General features: G+C 42.2%; 1 protein-coding gene across 1 annotated transcript in view; it reads right to left on the reverse strand.

Annotated features, from left to right (window-relative positions):
* sfi1 (SFI1 centrin binding protein) overlaps window positions 1-19,126 on the reverse strand; it is a 242,981-nt gene that overhangs the window by 83,844 nt on the left and 140,011 nt on the right. The window contains exon 23 of the mRNA XM_059983256.1: window positions 2,508-2,668. Within this exon, the coding sequence (XP_059839239.1) occupies window positions 2,508-2,668 (161 nt within the window). The remainder of the gene's footprint in view (window positions 1-2,507; window positions 2,669-19,126) is intronic.

Below are 19,126 nucleotides of genomic sequence, written 5' to 3' on the forward strand. Positions count from 1 at the left end.
CTGTTCCACTTTATTACAAGTGCACCAAAAGCATATTTTAAACAGACACATCTAACACCAGCCTCTCCATCAAATACATCATGTTAACAGCAGAAACTACAACCCCAAGGGTAAACCACCCTTTAAAGATAAATAAAATCAAGAAATGTAAGGTAACATTTACAATAAATTTTATATGCTTTAAATAAAACTGGAAATGGGTTATTAACATAGAAGCAAATAATTTTCTTGGTGATTCAGAACAAGGGTATGTTTAATTCAAAACATTCATATCTCAGTCTATATGAACTACATGCCATTTACAACCAGTTTTGAAGCTCATTCTGTTAAACCCAGAAAGCCCACAAAATTCAACAACTCTATCAGTGAAGATATGAAAGCCCAGTCATAAATCACAGTCATATTGCATGAAAACAGGACTTTCAGCACAATTCGTCCACATTCAACAGCGATCTAGTCCCATCTCCCCACGTTTGGCCCATAATCTTCTAAACCTCTCTTATCCATGTAGTTATCCAGATGGTGTCTAAATATTGCTAATCTCAACCACTATTTCTGGCAGCTCATTCTAAATACACACCAGCCTTTGTGTGAAGTAACTGCCACTGATATCCCTTTTAAATCTTTTGCGATGTCCATAGGAAAACAGACTGTACTTTTATCACATCTATGTCCTTTATAATGTTAAATACCCCTGTTAGGTCTACCTCCAACATTTCAGGAAATTAAGCACTAATGCATGCAACCTCTCCTTGTAATTCAGGCCCCAAGTTGAAATAACATTTTGGTAAACCTTTCCTGCACTCTTTCCAGTTTAGTAAAACCTTTCCTATAACAGAGTCATCAAAACGGTACACAATACTCCAAATGCAGCTTCACCAATGTCTTGTATAACTGCAACACCTATACCCAGTGTCCTGACCAATGAAGGTCAGCATGCCAAGTGCCTTCTTGACCACCCTATCTACCTATGATGTCACTTTCAGCAAACTATGCACTTACGCTGCTAGCCCTTCTTTCTATAACACTCACCATGGCCTTACCATTCACTGTATAAGCCCTACAGTTTGATCTCCCAAAATACAATAACTCAGATTGGAAGCCATTTGCCAATTCTCAGCCCACATATCTAGCTGATCAATATACCCCTGTAAATTTTTTGGAACTTTCCATACTAATTACAACACCTTTGATTTTCAATCAAAAGATCCAAAGTACAAAGTCAAAGTGTGCATACAGAATACTACTCTGAGATTCATCCTCCTGCAGGCAGCCACGGAACAAAGAAACACCATGGAACCTGTTCAAAAAAAGATCAAACACCCAAACAGGCATGCAAAAAAATAAGTTGCACAAACCACAAAATAGTGAATGAATAATGCACAGAATATCAAACATCAAGTGTACAGTAGTAGTATCATTTGTGATCTCACTAACATACCTATACATTTACATCCAAACCATTTATATAAATTACAAAGGTCCTAGCACTGATCCCTGTAACTTCCAGTCTGAGACACAACACTCAACTATTACCATCTGAATTGAATTGAATTGAATTTCCATTTATTGTCATTTAGAAACCACAACTGCAATGCAGTTAAAAAATGAAACAACTTTCCTCCAGAATGATATCACAAAAGCACACGACAAAACAGACTACACCAGAAAATCCACATAACGTTTGGCAATCCCCAAATCCAGAGCCCGGAGAGGCTGCTGTGTATTAATATTGCGCTACCATCTCAGTGTGTTCCCCAGAAAGGAGCTCCAAATCCACCAGACAAAACAAGGCTACCCAGACACACCAAGTCAGGAGACCAACTCTACCATCCAACAAACCAAAAACTAAAGCTATAAGACCTACACAAAACTACACAGTTACAACAGTGCAAACAATACCATAATTGATAAAAAAAGACCATGGGCACAGTAAAAATAGTCCAAAGATGTTAAAAGACTCTAAGTTCGAAAGAATCCAATTCTTATCACAGAGGCAATTATGAATCCAATTTGCTAACTCTTCTAGTTTCCATATAACCTAAACTTCCAGACTAGCCTGCCATGAGGGACCTTTTCAAAACTCTCACTACAGTCCACAAAGACAACATCCACTGCCCTACCCTCATCTATCCTCTTGGTTCCCTGTCAGACATGACCTCTCACGCACAAAGCCATGTTGACTGCCCTGAATCAGTACTTGTCTCTCCAAAAGTCGATAGATCTGGTTCCCCCAGAATTCCCCTGACCAATTTATCCACCATCAATGTCAGACTCAATGGCCTGTAGCTTCCAGTCTTGCTTTTGCAATGAGAAAATGATTTAGAATTTCACCCAAAAATATTATTAGTGGGAAAAGAAATGCATAAACTAACTCCGTCAGATGCTGAATTTTCTTACTCCCAAATTCTGAGTATGTGTCATATAATTTCACGTTCTCTCTATCATGCAGTTTCTTTATAATCAGAACAGTATCTGTTGTACAAATCAGGATATTTTGTACTCACCATCACTCTTACACACTTGTCATGATACCATTTCCATAACAGCAGGCATTTTTTTGCAATCTGCTGCTCATAGTGTTGTGAAGCAGCTTCCAATTTCCCTCGCTGAGTTATTGTTTTTTGACTGAGCTGTTTCCAATGAGAAAACACGTGCTGCAAATGAACTGGGGGAGATGAAAATAAAACTGTCATCTCAACTCAACTGGGCAATCATATAGATTTATCTGTGAAGAAGCTGAGGGCTGTGGTGGAGTTTTTCACAACTCATTCTTCTCAAATTCCAGTGAAATTATTATTCATTTGTTTAACCTCTATAAAATTGTGGGGAATAAATTAGTGAAGATCAGAGCTCAGCATTCCAAAATCAAAGCTGAAATTTGCTGCTTTATATTTTCAATTGCTTCTCAAGTATGCAGGTTGCTGACAAGGTAGAGTGCAAAAGGAGCAGTAAGTTTCAGGGATTGAGTCACACCTCTCATTTAGAAGACAGGGTTGAATAAGATAAATTCACACATTTAAAATCCTATTCATGTCCCAATAAAGTCATAGAAGATATCAAATCCAACAGTTCACACCATGACCATAAGAGAACAAAATCATTGTATGAAAAAGTTTAATGGTTATAAACATGGGCTGCACAGCAACTTAAAAAAAATTATGATTAATCTTGTAGTATAATGAATGAACATTGAGTTAATCACAGTGCTAACATTGCTTAATGTTAGATTAGACTATTCTAAAAGATGTGTGTTTTAATTTCAAGTGGTCCAATAGAAAATGCTTCACCAAAATATCTTTTGGTGGAACAAAAATATCTCATTTTCAAATTCTTCTGTAGTCTTTGTAACTTCCATCACGCTTTTAATCCCAGGTGTGTATTCCTCCAATTTTAACTTCTTGCATGTACCCAATTTTCTTTAGCCACTAACTAGCTAATTATCAAAATGCTTGGGTATACTCAAAGAACGTAGAACAGTCAGACACAGTATGGGCCATACAGCCTACAGTGCTATGCCAACTTATGTGCAGTAAATCTACTTAGAATCAGAATTAGGTTTATTCTTACTGGCATATGTCATGAAATTTGTTGCTATGTGACAGCAGCATATTGTAGTACATAAAAATTACTACATATTACAATAACATAAAAATAAAATGTGCAAAGAGAGCGAAATTGTGAGGTAGCGTTCATGAACCGTTCAGAAATCTGATAATGGAGAGGAAGAATGTGTTCCTAAGCTCAACTCCTATACCTCCTCCATGATGGTAGCAAAGAGAGGGGCAGATCCTAAATGGTGAGGGTCTTTCACGATAGATGCAACTTTCTTGAGCATTCTTCTTTTGAAGATGTCCTTGATAGTGCAGAGGCAAGTGTCTATGATAGACTGACTGTGCTTACAACCTTCTGCAGCTTTTACTAATCCAGTACATTGGCACCTTCATACTATACAGTGCTGCAACCAAGATTAATCTAACCTTTTCTTCCAATACTATCCATAATACTCCAGTTTCTTTATCTTTTAAGTGTCCCTATTATATCAGCCTCTAACACCATCTCTGGCAGTGCATTCCAGGTACCCACCTCTCTCTACTTCTGACATCTCCCATAATTTCCTCTACTCAACTTAAACCAATGACTCCTGGTATTGCCATTGCCACTTCGGGGAAAAAAAACAGATGCCACCTGTCCACTGTATCTATGCCTCCCAAAATCTTCTACACTTTTATCAAGTTATGTCATCTTCAATTTTCCCTACTCCAATTTAAAACTCTCCCACAAGAACCATACCTATCCTTATCGAAAGCTATCCTGAAAGTTAAGTAGTTGTGGTCACTGTTCCCTATCTGTTCACCTATTGAAAGGTCAGTCACCTGGCCAGGATCATTACCCAATACCAGGTCCAGTACGGCCCCTCCACCTGTTGGACCGTCTATGTATTAAGATACCCCCTTAGATGCACTTAACACATTCTGCCCATCTAAACCCCATGCACTAGGAAGGTCCCAGTTTATATTAGGGAAGTTGAAATCCCCCACAACAACCGACAACAAATGACAACAACTCTATTATTTTCACATATTTCCTTAATCTGATTAATATCTGATCCTCAATGTCCCAAGGGCTATTAGGGGGTATGTGGTATAATCCCATCAGCGAGACTGCACCTTTCCTATTCCTGAGTTAAAATGGAACATAGAATAGTACAGCACATTACAAGCCCTTCGGCCCACAATATAGTGCCAACCCTCAAACCCTGCCTCCCATATAACCCCCCAACAAATTCCTCCATATACCTGTCTAACAGTCTCTTAAACTTCACTAGTGTATCTGCCTCCACCACTGACTCAGGCAGTGCATTCTACACACCAACCACTCTCTGAGTGAAAAACCTTCCTCTAATATCCCCTTTGAACTTCCCTCCCCTTACCTTAAAGCCATGTCCTCTTGAACTGAGCAGTGGTGCCCTGGGGAAGAGGCGCTGGCTGTCCACTCTGTCTATTCCTCTTAATTCTACCCAAATACTCACAGTGTCTAACCCCTCCATTACATCTCCCCCGAGTGCAGCTGTGATGTTGTCCCTGATTAGCAGTACAACTCCATCAACAGCTAGGGCTTTATGGCATTTCAGCTTGGAAATAGCGGATTTGACCTCATCCAGAGTTAGTGGGCCATCGAGCTTAAGCCTCACTTCATGCTAGGGGAGCACTTCAATGAATGCTTCATGTATTTGATGATTATTCCCGAAAAGGCTCTCATAGTGCTCTGTCCATCACCTCATGCTGGCTTCCTAGTATGTCAGGCTGGAGCTGTCAGATGTGTGTAAAAGACCTTGAATCTGACGAGTCAGACAATAAATTATGCCCAGTGATTCACAGAAGGCTCAAGTGTTGCCGGTATTTGCATAGTGCTGCATTCTTTCTGCCAGAGCAGTCCACCAATAGTTTTGCATCATAATACTCTCAGCATTAAAATATACACACTACAAACTATCTGACCCATCATACCAGTTATTTCAGTTTTGCCTGACATTTACCTTCTCGTCCAATCCTTCCCTTCCCAACCTGGGCATCCAGTTCCCAGAACCTTGTAAAACTTGTTTAAACTCTCCAGAGTTGCACCAGCACACCTCCCAGCCAGGATATTGGTTCCTCCCCAGTTCAGGTGCAACTCACAAAAATACAACTGTAGATGCTGTGGATCAAAGAATACCTACACAATGCTGGAAGAACTCAGCAGGTCTCACCTTTCCCAGAAAAGGTTCCAATGAACCAAGAAATTGAAAACCTGTCCCCTGCATCACCTCAGCAGCCAATTATTCATCCATGCTATCACCCCATTCCTACCTGCAATACTAGTCCGTGGCACAGGAAGTAATCCAGAAATTACTACCATGGAGGTCCTACTCTTTGGCATCTTTCCTAACTCTACATGTTCACAGCATAGGACCTCTTCCCCTTCTCTGCCTTTGTCACTGATGCCAACATGCACCACAATCTCTGGCTGTTCCTTCTCCCCCTTGAGAATATCCTGCAGCCACTCTGATACATCATAAGCCCCAGCACCGGGAGGCAACACACAATCCTGGTGCCACAGAATCTGCTTTCTGTCCCCCTAATGATCGAGTGCACTATAACTAATGTACTGCCTGACAAGCGCCAGAGCCGGCCATAGGGGTGCCATGATCTGATGAGTCACCCCCCCCCACCCCCACCCCTCTTAGCAGTATCCAAAGTAGTATATTTGTTGCTGAGGGGAATGGCCTGCGCTGACTTCTTAACCCCCTTACCTCTCCTGGTGGTCATCGATCTACTGTATGAAGCCTGCACTCTGGGTGTGACCACCTCTTCAAAAGTCTCATCTATAATATCTTCAGCCTCCTGAATGATCCTGAGTACATCCAACTCCAGCTCCAGCTCCGACTCCTTGACCCAGTCAGTCAAACGCTGAAGTCAGGTGCACTTCCTACAGGTGTAGTCATCGGGGAATCCGTCAGGTATCCTGAATTCCCACGTCTGATAGGGGGAGCATTCTATCCTGACTACTCAGTACTAAAAAAGAAAAAGGCTTGCCTGTTCTTAACTATGCCTGTACCTGTAAAGCCAAAGCCTTCACACTGTCACTCTGACAATGGCCTCTCCGCTTGAGCCTACCCTCCTTTTATTTGCAGCTGAATTTAGGCCTCTGGCCCTAACACTTTCTGCACCTACACAGCCCAAAAAGACTGGCCTTGCCCTAATCTGCTCCTTTTATCCTCACCTCTGATTTTAGTAGGCTCTGACTCATCTCCTCTCACCTGAGCCACCAAAACAAAGGAATATTTGCCACTCTCCAATCCTCTGGCACTATTCCTGTGGCCAGTGACATTACAAAGATCAGCTCCAAAGGCACAGCAATCTCTTCCTTTGCTTCCCATAGTCACCTGAGTTATATCACCTCCAGCCCCAGGGACCTATCTATTCTAATAATTTTCACATGTTCCATTACTACCACTGTCACGCTCCAGCTCATTCAGCTGTTCGACACTGACCTCACATGTCAATCTCCCTCTCCCTGGCAAATAATGAAGCAAAGTAGACATTACGGTCTTCCCCTACCCCCTCCAGGCACATTTCCTCCTTTGTCCGAAATCATCCACTTTCACTCTCTCATTTTATTCTTCATACTATTCTGGAATCCATACTGGGTTGGAGGCTGGCCCTTCCCACTACTGGTGCTGCCTTCCACTATTAGCTTGGTGGAAGACAAGGTGGACCAGGACAATATCTCATGCACTATCAATCTACAGGACTCAGTGATTTGGGCTATTTTTTTTTGCAGCTGTATGTCTTTCCACTATTGTAACAATAAGTGCTATGCACTGTGTTTTGCACCTTGGTCCTGGAGGAACAGTTTCGCTTGGCTACATTCATGCATGGTTGAATGACAATTAAACTTGAACTTAAACTTCATGTATGTGTAGAACACCTTGGGGTTTTCCGTAATCTTACTTGCCAAACCCTTCTTATGCCCCTTCTAGCTTTCCTATATTCCTTCTTCAGTTACCTTTCTATTCTCATGAGCCCTGTCAATGGTACCTCTTGGGGTGGTATTGCCATTGTCTGTCATGAATGGGTGATTAAACTCTTTCTCTCTTATTGGAATTGGCCACCACCTGCCAATTTTGTGGTAGGAATGTTAGTTGTACTTATCAGCCCATGTCTGTATGTACCCTCAAAGTTGAAAGTAAATCCATTATAGAAGTACGTATATATTACCATATACTACCTTGAGATTAATTTTCTCACAGGCACTTACAGGGAAAAATAGAGTTGTAGAAAAAACTATACATAAACAGACAAACACCAATGTGTAGAAGACGACAAACTGCAAATAAAAATAATACCAAGAATATCAGTTGAATAGTCATTGACAGTGAGTCTGTAGATCAAAGAATCAGTTCAGAATGGTGGTGAATGAAGTTGTCCACGCCGGTAGAAGAACTTGATGGTTACATGTAAATACAGACTGCTGAGGAGTTAGAAAGTGGTACGGAACATTCTACAATAATCAGTGAACATGAACAATTCTGACCTTATGATGAAAGGAGGGTCACTGGGGAAGCAACTGGAAATGGCTGGGCCTAGGATCTTCAATTCAAAGAAGATGGAAAATCAGTGGATCATAAGTCAGTTACTCTAACAGAGTGGGGAAAATAATGGGCAGCACAACCTATAAACACCATAGTTCTATATCTGGTTCTCTAGTTCTGGATAAGGTGAAACAACACATCATTGACAATTTTATCTATCCCAGTGGGATGCAACATGGGTGTCAGACAAGAAGAGAGAAGAAGGGCCCAATGACCTATGACATATTTAAAATGTACTCTTATGTGACAATATCTGATTCTATCAATTTATTTCAATTACATCCTGTACTAATGATTTAATATTTATAAATACATCTATAGGGTCCCCCTGTTCTTTTAATACTGTAAAAAAAATTCTGATTTTCTCCTTAAAGTCAGAAAGAAAGAGTCTGGAGGCACAAGATATTGCAGATGCTTGAACCTGTAGCAACAAAATGCTAAAGGAACTCAGTAAGTCAGACAGCATCAAGAACATGGACAATCGAAATTTAGTTTAAGACCCTTCAAAGATAGAGAGGAGATAGCCAATATAAAAAAGGTAAAAAACAGAGGTGGATTCAACTGATCCTTTTGCATTCTATTGCAAACAATAGATAGATTCAGATGAGGAGGGGTGACAGGCAAATGGGGGAGTTAGAGTGGAAATAGTGATAAAGGCTGGAATATGATGGGTGGAGTCAGTAAAGGGCTAATGGAATATGATCCAAGAGGAAGGAGGAGCATGAAATCAATAAGGGAGGTGGTGAGCAGGTGGGAACACACACGTGGGGGAGGGGGAGGGAGACAGAAACCAATGCAAAGAGTGTGTGGTTGATGGGCAGATAAAATGGATGAAGGATGGGAACAAACTAAGGTGATGGGGTCTGGGGTGAGTTTAGGAATAACTGAATAGTTCAGATGGAGAGAGAAAAGAGACTGATGAAGAGCAATTTACCTGAAATTGGAGAATTTCATGTTCATGAGAACATGAGAATCAGTTCATGCCACTGGGTTGGAGACTACCCAGGCAGAATATGAGGAACAGATCCTCCAGTTTGCATTTAGCTGCACCCTGGCACTAGATGAGGGCGAGAACAGACATGCCGTTGTGGGAATGGGGAAGAGAATTAAAATGATTGACAATTCATAACTCCAAGACAGCCAAGGTGGATAAATCACAAATGCTAACTTAAGTGCTCACCTTGTTTGCATCCGGTCTACATATGTAGAGGAGCACCAGATACAATAAGCAATGCCAGAGGAGATGTACGTGAATGTCTGCCTCACCTGGAAGGGCTATTTAGGGTCCTGGATGGTGGTGAGGAAGAGATGAAAGGTCACATGTTGCACTACCATCCAGGACCTAAATAGCCCTTACAGGTGAGGCAGACATTCACGTACATCTTCTGTGGCATTGTTTAGGGTGGCGATGAATAGAACAACAAAGGTGAGGACCAATAAGAGAATGATTTTTGCAAAAAAAAAAACCAGAAATAATGAGAAGGATAGTGGTGGATCACATTGTAGCTGGCAGAAGTTGCAAAGCATGATGTGCTGGGTGCATAGGCTGGTGGGGTGAAGCCTTGTAGATGTGCTCAATAATGGGAAGAACTATAGGTATGATAGACTAAGCAACACTCACTACTTTTTATAAGCTTTTCTATTCAAGGGCATTGGTGTTTCCATACAAGGCTGTGATGCAATCAGTTAGTATTGCTATGAATGTACCACAGCTCTGAGGGGCCAAAGGGTGCGGGATAGCCCCCTCCTTTGTGAGAATCGCAAGAGCATTATTGGGTTGGGTCAGAGGACCCAGGAAATGGGAGAGAGACATGGCCATTGTCTCCTGGAGACAACGTTTGTGGATTGGGGACTATGCTACGTGCAAGCCCTCGGGCAAAGTGGGCTGGTTGAGAGAGAGATTGCATCACCCCAACCTGATTGACATCTACTACCCTGCGAGTTACGATAAAAGAGGGGCTGTAGGGACAGCCCCTCAGACGCACCAGAAGAAACGCTAGCGATCCCGTAATAGCGGGAAGCCATTTGAAGGAAGCCACGTGCGTTCAGTTCCCTTGCCTGGGGGCTGGTGGCTGGTACTACGGAAAACAACTTGGAACTAACAACGGGGAACCAACTCCCCCGACTCAACGGATTGGCCTCATAAAAGACCCGGGCAAGTTTAAAACCGTCTCTCTTAAACCCAAAGAGCTGCAGCTTGAAAGGACAGTGACTTTTACCTTTCCATCGGACAATACAATATCCCCTAGACAAACGATAGAGCTATTGCTTAATTGATGATTATTATTATACCCGCGTTTTTAGATTGAGTATTGATGACGTATATTATCTGAATGTCTGTATTAATCTTATTTTTGTGCCCCTTTATAAATAAAGACTTTTAAAAATAGTACCATCAGATTTCAACGGACCTCTCTATCTTTGCTGGTAAGTGATCCAGTTACGGGAATTTCGTAACAATTGGGGTTCTCGTCTCGAGATTTGAAACCAAATTGAGGAGTCAGTGAATCTGGCTTGTAAGTCCAAATTTGGCTCTGGTACATGGGTAGCCAGACGGGAAACCAGCAAAGATGGACGTGGATGAATTTATAGAAAACCCGACCACCAAATCAGACTTGGTAAATTTGGCGAAGGGGTTAAACCTCGCAGAGGTGAGGTCGTCAATGAAAAAGCCGGAGGTGCGAAGGGCCATAACTCAGTATTACATCGAGAAGAATGTGTTTGCAACTGAGGTATTGGCAAATATCCCTGAAAAGGTACCAGCTAGTGGGACTGCTCAGTTAGAGTTGGAGAAATTAAGGTTGGAACATGAAATTAAGTTAAAGCAGCTGGAAGCAGCCGAGAAAGAGAGAGAGAGAGAAAGAGTCGAAAAAAAAGAGAGAGAGAGCGAAAGAGCCGAGAAAGAGAGAGAGAGAGAAAGGGCCAACAAACAAAGGGAGCATGCGTGCCAGCTAAAGGAGTTAGAGGTGAAACGGGATCAGGAGCTCCAGCTAAGGGCGTTAGAGGTGAAAAGGGAGCAGGAAAGAGCTGAGAAGTAAAGAGAGCATGAACTTCAGTTAAAAAAGCTGGAAGCAGCTGAGAAGGAGAAGGAAAGGGCCGAGAAGGAGAGGGAGGCAGAGAGACATAGGAAGCGTGACTTGGAGATGGAGAAGTTAAAGCAAGAGCAACATGGTCAGGGGTCAGACCAAGAGAAGCGGTTTGATGTTAGTCGGGCGTTGAGGTTAGTACCCCCGTTCGAGGAGACGGATGTTGATAGTTATTTCTTGCTTTTTGAAAAGGTGGCAGTGAATCAGGAGTGGCCAGAGCACAGTGAGTGGCGTTGTTACAAAGTGTGTTAAAAGGGAAGGCACAGTGGGCATATGCGGCATTGTCCATGGAGGAGGAGAGTTATGACAAAGTAAAGGCAGCCATTCTCCGGGGTTACGAGCTAGTACCTGAAGCATATAGAAAAAAGTTCAGAAATTTATGGAAAGGGTGGAATCAGACGTATACCGAGTTTGCCCGTGAGAAGGGTGTGCTCTTGGACCGTTGGTGCACCGCAGAAATAGTGGACGAGGATTATGGGCATTTCAGGGAGTTAATTTTGATTGAGGAATTTAAAGGTTGTGTTCTGAATGTCTGTATTAGTCTTATTTTTGTGCCTCTTTATAAATAAAGACTTTTAAAAACAGTACCATCAGACTTCAACGGACCTCTCTATCTTTGCTGGTAAGTGATCCAGTTACGGGAATTTCGTAACAGTATACTCTCCACTGTGCATCTATAGAAGTCTGTCAAAGTTTTAGATGCCATGCGGAAACTTTACAAACTTCAAAGAAAGTAGAGTTGCTGCCATGCCTTCTTTAAAATGGCAGTTATAAGCTGGATACAGGATAGATGCTCTGAAATGTAGCACAGAGGAATTTAAAATTACTGACCTTCTCCACCTCTGATCCCCTGCTTAGGATTGGCTCATGGACCTCCAGTTTCCTCCACCTGCAGCCAACAATCAGACCTTGGGTCTTCTGTTGCTTGTAAGAAACTGCATCCATACAAGCAACAGGGTAAAAGAAGATATAATCTAGGTAGCTGTGGGAGTTAGTGGGTTTAAAGGTTTTGTGCATCTTCCCAGCTGGTGGTATCCAAGAAACATCAGAGTAACACAGACAGACAGGCTTTCGTCTCTATTAAAACAGTGAGACAAAGTGTTGGCTGTTAAGTGCTTCTTATGATAGTGTTGACAGCTTTATATCTTGGTTCTTACATAGCAAATCAATAATCAAAGGATGATGAAAACAGAATGCAGCTAATCATCACAAAATGCCTTCTCTATCCTTACCTCAAAGGCCTTGCTGATTCTATCTCCCTAACCTTTTGATTTGGCCATAGAGCCATAGGCGATTGCATTTCATAGTTGTGCTGAATTGAAGGGGATTTGGAGGGGGGTATTGAGCACAAAGTCTCTCTTTATGCTGATGATCTTTTACTTTTTATATCAAACCCGACTCCTCCTTATCCCCAATGTTTTCACTCCTTAAATTTAGCCAGCTTTCTGGATACAAACTTATTTTAAATAAGAATGAACTCTTCGCAATAAACAGAGAAGCACAGATATTAGAATTTCATAACCTCTCGTTTAAAGTGGTAAATAATCAATTTACGTACCTTGGCATTACTGTAACAAGGACTTATAAGCACCTTTTTGGAGAAAATTTCACTAATCTTTTAAATCATACAAAACAGAGTTTAGCACAATGGTCATCCTTGCCCATGTCTCTGATAGGTCAAATTAATGTTGTTAAAATGTATATCCTTCCTAAATTTTTATACTTATTTCAATCTTTACCAATTTTTATTTCTAAAGCTTTTTTTGACTCATTAGATTCTATTATTTCGTCCTATCTATGGAAGGGCAAATGTCCCAGACTAAATAAAGCTCACCTTCAAAATCCTAAAAGGGTAGGTGGTATGGCCTTGCCAATTTTCATTTATATTACTGGGCAGCCAACATACGTTGTCTTATCTTTTGGTCTTACTTTTATAATCAGTTAAACTGCCCAATATGGGTGGCAATGGAGTTGAACTCCAATAAGAATCTCTTCAGCTCCACACTTCCTTGCCATTTGCCAAAATCAATTGTTATTCCACTTATCAGATGCACTCTGAGAATATGGGCTCAGTTCAGAAAATATAATGGGATTCATGGTTTCTCTCTCTCTACTCCTATTCTACATAATAGCCAGCCAGGTGACGGACATGGTCAGTTGATGGATGGCTGGTACGCCGGCAGGGGAGATAAAAGATGAGTCTGCTGAGACACCGGCAAACATGCCACTGGACACTGAAAGAGTGTTGTGCACCCACAGGAAGGTGGGGGTTTGGAGGATCGATTCGGGGGAAATCGGTCAGAGGCTCACAGTGTGTGAAGGCAGACCGGTGGCGGCTTGTGTGTGTGTCCACCCATGCCTGGGTGATGAGCCCACCACTGAAGAACAGTCTGGCTTGGAACAGAGGGGTCATAATCGGTGACCACAACGGAACAAGAAGACAACGCAAGGTTTGCCTGCTGCAGCTGCTCATCTCTCATTCGCTCTCTCTCTCTCTCTCTCTCTCTCTAATGTCAAAACAGCAACTACCTCAACCCAAGCTGAACTGAACTGAACTCTGCATTATCTTAAGACTATTCATTTACCCCTTAGACTTTGATAGAGCTTGGTTTTGGTTTATAGTTCCACACTTCTGTATATATCATTGCTAACCTGTTTTATATGTATATTTGCATTTTTGATAATGTATTACTTAGTTTACTAATAAACCCTTTTAGTTACAGTACCACCGGATTCCAACGTATCATTCCAGTTCTGCTGGTTTAGTAACCCAGTCACGGGGTAGGTAACAAATTGGGGGCTCATCTGGGATTTGTATGTCAAATTGGGAGGTTGTTGAATTGATCAGGGTAAAATTCCCCTATCTGATTTGGTTGTGTGGGAAACTGAAAAGGTAATCAACAGAAATGGGGATTGACAAATTTCTAAGGGAACCAACCTCGGAGGCATTAGAGAATGCCAGAAAGTTGGAATTGTTGAATATTGCTAGACGGTTGAAATTCTCGATGGTGAAACCAGCAATGAGGAAGTTGGAGATACAGAGAGCAATAGCCATGTATTATGTATCCAAGGAGGTGTTCCAGGTAGAGGAGTTGGAGCTGTTTCCTGAAAGTAAACCTAACGGGGTTCAGCTTCAGCTTCAGGTGGAAAGATTAAGGATGGAGGAGGAAAGGAAAAGGGAGCATGAGCTCCAAGTGATGAAGCTGGAGGCTGAGGAGGCCGAAAGGAGGAGTGAGAGAGAATGAAAAGAAAGAGAGAAAGTAAGGCAGTTTGAGATGGATAGGTTACAAGCGTTGCAAGCAGGGGGACATGTGGTGGACCCAATCAGGGGGTTCAAGGTTGGTCAGGAGGCTAAGTTGGTACCCCCATTCGAGAAGATAGATGTCGATAGGTACTTCCTCCATTTTGAGGACGTTTCTATGAATCAGGACTGGCCTAAGAAGTGGGCTGTTCTGTTACAGAGTGTTCTTAAGGGGAAGACTCAGCAAGTCTATTCGGCATTGTCTATGGAGGCTAAAGATTATGATGAAGTAAAACGGGCTATACTGAGGAGTTACGAGTTGGTTCCAGAGGCAAACCAGCAGAAGTTCCGGAATTTGAGAAAGCCGGGGGACCGCACATATTTAGAATTTGCCCATGAAATGCACAGGTATTTTGAGCGTTGGTGCGCCTCAAAAGGAGCCAGTGAGGATCTGGACAAATTAAAACAGCTGATGCTGATTGAGCAGTTTAAAAGTTGCGTCCCTGAGGATATGAGGACGTACTTGGACGAGAGGAAGGCAGAGACTCTGTCTGCGACTGCCAAGTTAGCAGTCGAGTATGCCTTAACTCACAAGGTAAAATTTCCCCCAAATAAGAGCTACCAGATGGTATCTTATGATAGGGATGGTAGAGAAAGCCCACCGGCTAAGTCAGAGAATAAGCCAGGGACTAGTGGAAAGGGTAAGGAAGAGGAAAAGCATGCTGGAAGGAAGTCTCCCAGCTTTACGTGTTATAATTGTGGGAAGGCTGGTCACATAGCATCTAAGTGCCTAGCTCCAAAGAAAGAGACAGGAAAAGGGAAAGGTGACAACCTCAAATGGCTGCATTGAGCTGGTCCACAGACCGATGAGGAAGGAGAGGTCAGATAGAGTTCAAGAGGGGCTCGAAAAGTTTATTTCAGACAGGTTGGTATCAGTGAAGGAGCAGTCATCTCCAGTTCCAGTGCAGATCTGGAGAGAAACCGGGGCTGGTCAGTCATTGATCTTAAGAAAGGTGTTCGAATTCAGTGCTGAGACCGAGACCAGGGAGGTAAATGTGATAAAAGGTATCGGACAAGGGACTGAAGCCGTACCTTTGCATGAGATATTTCTGAACTGTGACTTGGTATCTGGACTAGTCACAATAGGGGTGCGGTCTGAACTACCGATGGATGACGTGGATGTCTTAATCGGTAAAGATCTTGCAGGTGGGGATGTGTATTCAGCAGTGAAGCTGACGAGAAAGCCTGTAAGTGCTGAGGACCCGCCCATAAATTCCAAGGTTTATCCCACCTGCGCAGTAACCCGCAGCATGTCGAAAAAAGCGGCTGCTACAGGCACAAATTTAACTGAGTCTGGCGTTGATTTAGCTGAGACATTTTTACCAGCCTTGTACAAGGAGGGGTTAAAGGATGAGAAGAAAGAGGATAGTGGAGCTGAGGAAAGTAAGGGAGAGGAGATGGATTTACCATTAGCAAGGAAGGAACTTATAAAGGAGCAGAGCCATGATGAGAAACAGATGTGGCAGCTAGAAGGTCCAGGGTTGGACACTGGTGATTTAGATAGCTTGAAAGAGCTGGTTGTAGTTGAGAATTTAAGTATGTTCCCGATGATGTAAGGGCATCCTGAGAGGAAAAGGATGCTGCTACCTTGGGGGAGTCTGCTGGGTTAGCAGACGAGGTTGTTTTAACCCGCAAAGTTGAGTTTGCTCCAGATGGGAGTTGCCCAGAGAGTAACTGGAAGGATCAGGGGAACTTGGAATTTGAGACTGGGACTGGTATTGAAAGCCAGGTATTGAACAGGCAGCTGTCCCGTTTGCCTATGTTCAGGTTGTTGAAGTACCTGTGGATTCACAGGGTACTGAGCCTTGTGTTGAAACTCAGGAAAGGTCTGAGGTATCTGCCTTGGTTAAAAAGGAATGCAATCCTTTTGGGTCAGATGGACTTGGTTCAGTGAGTAAGGGGTTAACCTTGGCACCAGTGGGAAGTGAGGATTCTCAGTCACTTGTGTTAGAAGGTGTTCTAGAAGTTAGTGATGAGATAAAAGCTGGTGAGGTAAATTTTAGTAAAGATATTGAGAAGAGAGTTTCTGAACTTTTGAATAAGACAAATTTAAAGTCAGGTCTGGCTTCGAGACCTTTGACCCTACTTGCAGGACAATTATCTATTGAAAAACTTGTCAGCTTGTTAAACTCTATTTTAGAAGTTGAAAGTAAACAAGGTCATAGAGTTGTTGTTCAAGATTACAAGGTAGAGCAAAAAGATTGTTTTGGGTCTGAGAGACCACCTGACTGCGTTACTATGGGAACAAATCAAAGTAAAGGTCGAAAAAGCAGACTTGATGGACTGTTTGGGAACTTTCAGAATGTAAACGTGGTCTTCTTAAGCTTAGTGATGGTGTTGAGCTTGGTAAACATTAAATTAGCGCCAATCCAGGGTGAAATTAAGCCAGCAGCACAGCTAACGAGCAAGCTTGTGGTGGGTAACCCACGCACATACTGACACCGTTAGCAAAGACAGGAGTTTAATTTATGCAAGTTTGTTAGAGACTTTTCTACTGTTCATGTTACAGCAGGATTTGGAGAGTAAGGAGGAAGAGAAAGGTTGGACTTTGTTGAGGGATGAATTTCTAGCAGAACAAAGTCAAGATTCTGAGATTGACCTGCTGTTGACCTGATTGACCTGGGCATTGGGGTGTTCCACTGACTGAAAGGGCTAGTGACAAGGCTGAAGGGGCAGTTTTGCTGCAGACAGCTGAGGACGAAATTGAACACCCAGTGGCGTATTTATCTAGGAAGTTCAATGTGCACCAGAGAAATTATTCCACTGTAGAAAAAGAATTACTGTCACTTATTCTGGCATTACAGTATTTTGAAGTTTACATTTGTCCGGCACAGAAACCATTGATAGTTTATACTGATCACAACCCACTGGTATTTTTGACTAACATGAAGGATAAGAATTGACGACTATTAAGTTGGAGTCTGATGTTACAAGAATTTGATATAAAGATACAACATGTAAAGGGGACTGATAATATAATTGCTGATTGTTTATCTAGGTGTTAGATTTTAAATTATGACTACTTCTGTATTATAATAGACTCCGTAATGTTCATTTAAGTTTTAATTTTTACCCCCCTCCGTAAAAATTCTTTTAAGGGTGGGGTGTTATGTGTGATGAGCAAACCATGGGGTCCAGAGTTGACCCCCCTGTGAACTATGCTGCTAACGAGAGAGAGAAAGAAATAAAGAGGAAGAGAGGCACCATGCTGCATGTGCTGATAATCAGAGAGATACAAGGATTAAAGTTATGGCTCCATGGATGATTTAGTATTATGGCTTCTTCGCTGACTGTTGACTTGAGCGCCAAGGACATTTGGCCTGTTTGTGTGCATCCCTGCAAGGAGGAACCAGGTGACGGACATGGTCAGTTGATGGATGGCTAGTACGCCGGCAGGGGAGATAAAAGACGAGTCTGCTGAGACACCGGCAGACATGCCACTGGACACTGAAAGAGTGTTGTGCACTCACAGGAAGGTGGGGGCTTGGAGGATCGATTCGGGGGAATCAGTCAGAGGCTCACAGTGTGTGAAGGCAGACCGGTGGGGGTTTGTGTGTGTGTCCACCCACGCCCGGGTGACAAGCCCATCACTGAAGAACTTTCTGGCTTGGAACGGAGGGGTCATAATCGGTGACCACAACGGAACAAGAAGACAACGCAAGGTTTGCCTGCTGCAGCTGCTCATCTCTCACTCGCTCTCTCTCTCTCTCCCCCCAACGTCACAACAGCAACTACCTCAACCCAAGCTGAACTGAACTGAACTCTGCATTATCTTAAGACTATTCATTTACCCCTTAGGCTTTGATAGAGCTTGGTTTTGGTTTATATTTCCACACTTCTGTATATATCATTGCTAACCTGTTTTATAAGTATATTTGCATTTTTGATACTATATTACTTAGTTTACTAATAAACCCTTTTAGTTACAGTACCACCAGACTCCAACGTATCATTCCATTTCTGCTGGTTTAGTAACCCAGTCATGGGGTACATGACAGGGTGCATCCCTCCCTTTTTTCTTTTGCATTTAAATCCTTTACTTCCAGCTTCTTTCGGTTAAGATTTCCGTTTTTTTTTATGTGTAAGTATATTATAGTTCAGGTAGTAGGCAATATACCTTCTTTTTATAAATACAGCTCGGTGGTGATAAAAGTTCTGATGAACCTTTTTATATACCATAAGGTTGGCTTGGAATTGGGTCGTGGGAGGGTGGGGTGGTAACTAACTTTATATGATTCTACTATGGGTGCTTTTTCTTAGTTGTTATGAACTGTACATTTGATACATATAAACCTTTTTTTACTGCTTTTTTTGTTTTGTCGCATTGTAGAAACAAAAAAAAATTAATGATAAAAAAAAGAATTTATGCTTTTCTGGATCTTAAGCTTTACAATAATTATAGATAGAATGTGGACCATTTCAAAGTGAAAACAATGAGAGAAGGGCCACTTCCATTAGGATGAGAATAGATCTGTCCAGGGAAACTGGAGTCAAAGTTCAACAGCTAAAACAAATTTGGAGGTCTTTAAGGTAGAGATCAAAATAAGCCCCCTTGTAGAGTAACAATCAAGTAAATCCCACTCCATCATTTTCAAGTCCTTCACT

This window comes from Hypanus sabinus, chromosome 10 (genome assembly GCF_030144855.1).
Source record: "Hypanus sabinus isolate sHypSab1 chromosome 10, sHypSab1.hap1, whole genome shotgun sequence".
Lineage (NCBI taxonomy): Eukaryota > Metazoa > Chordata > Chondrichthyes > Myliobatiformes > Dasyatidae > Hypanus > Hypanus sabinus.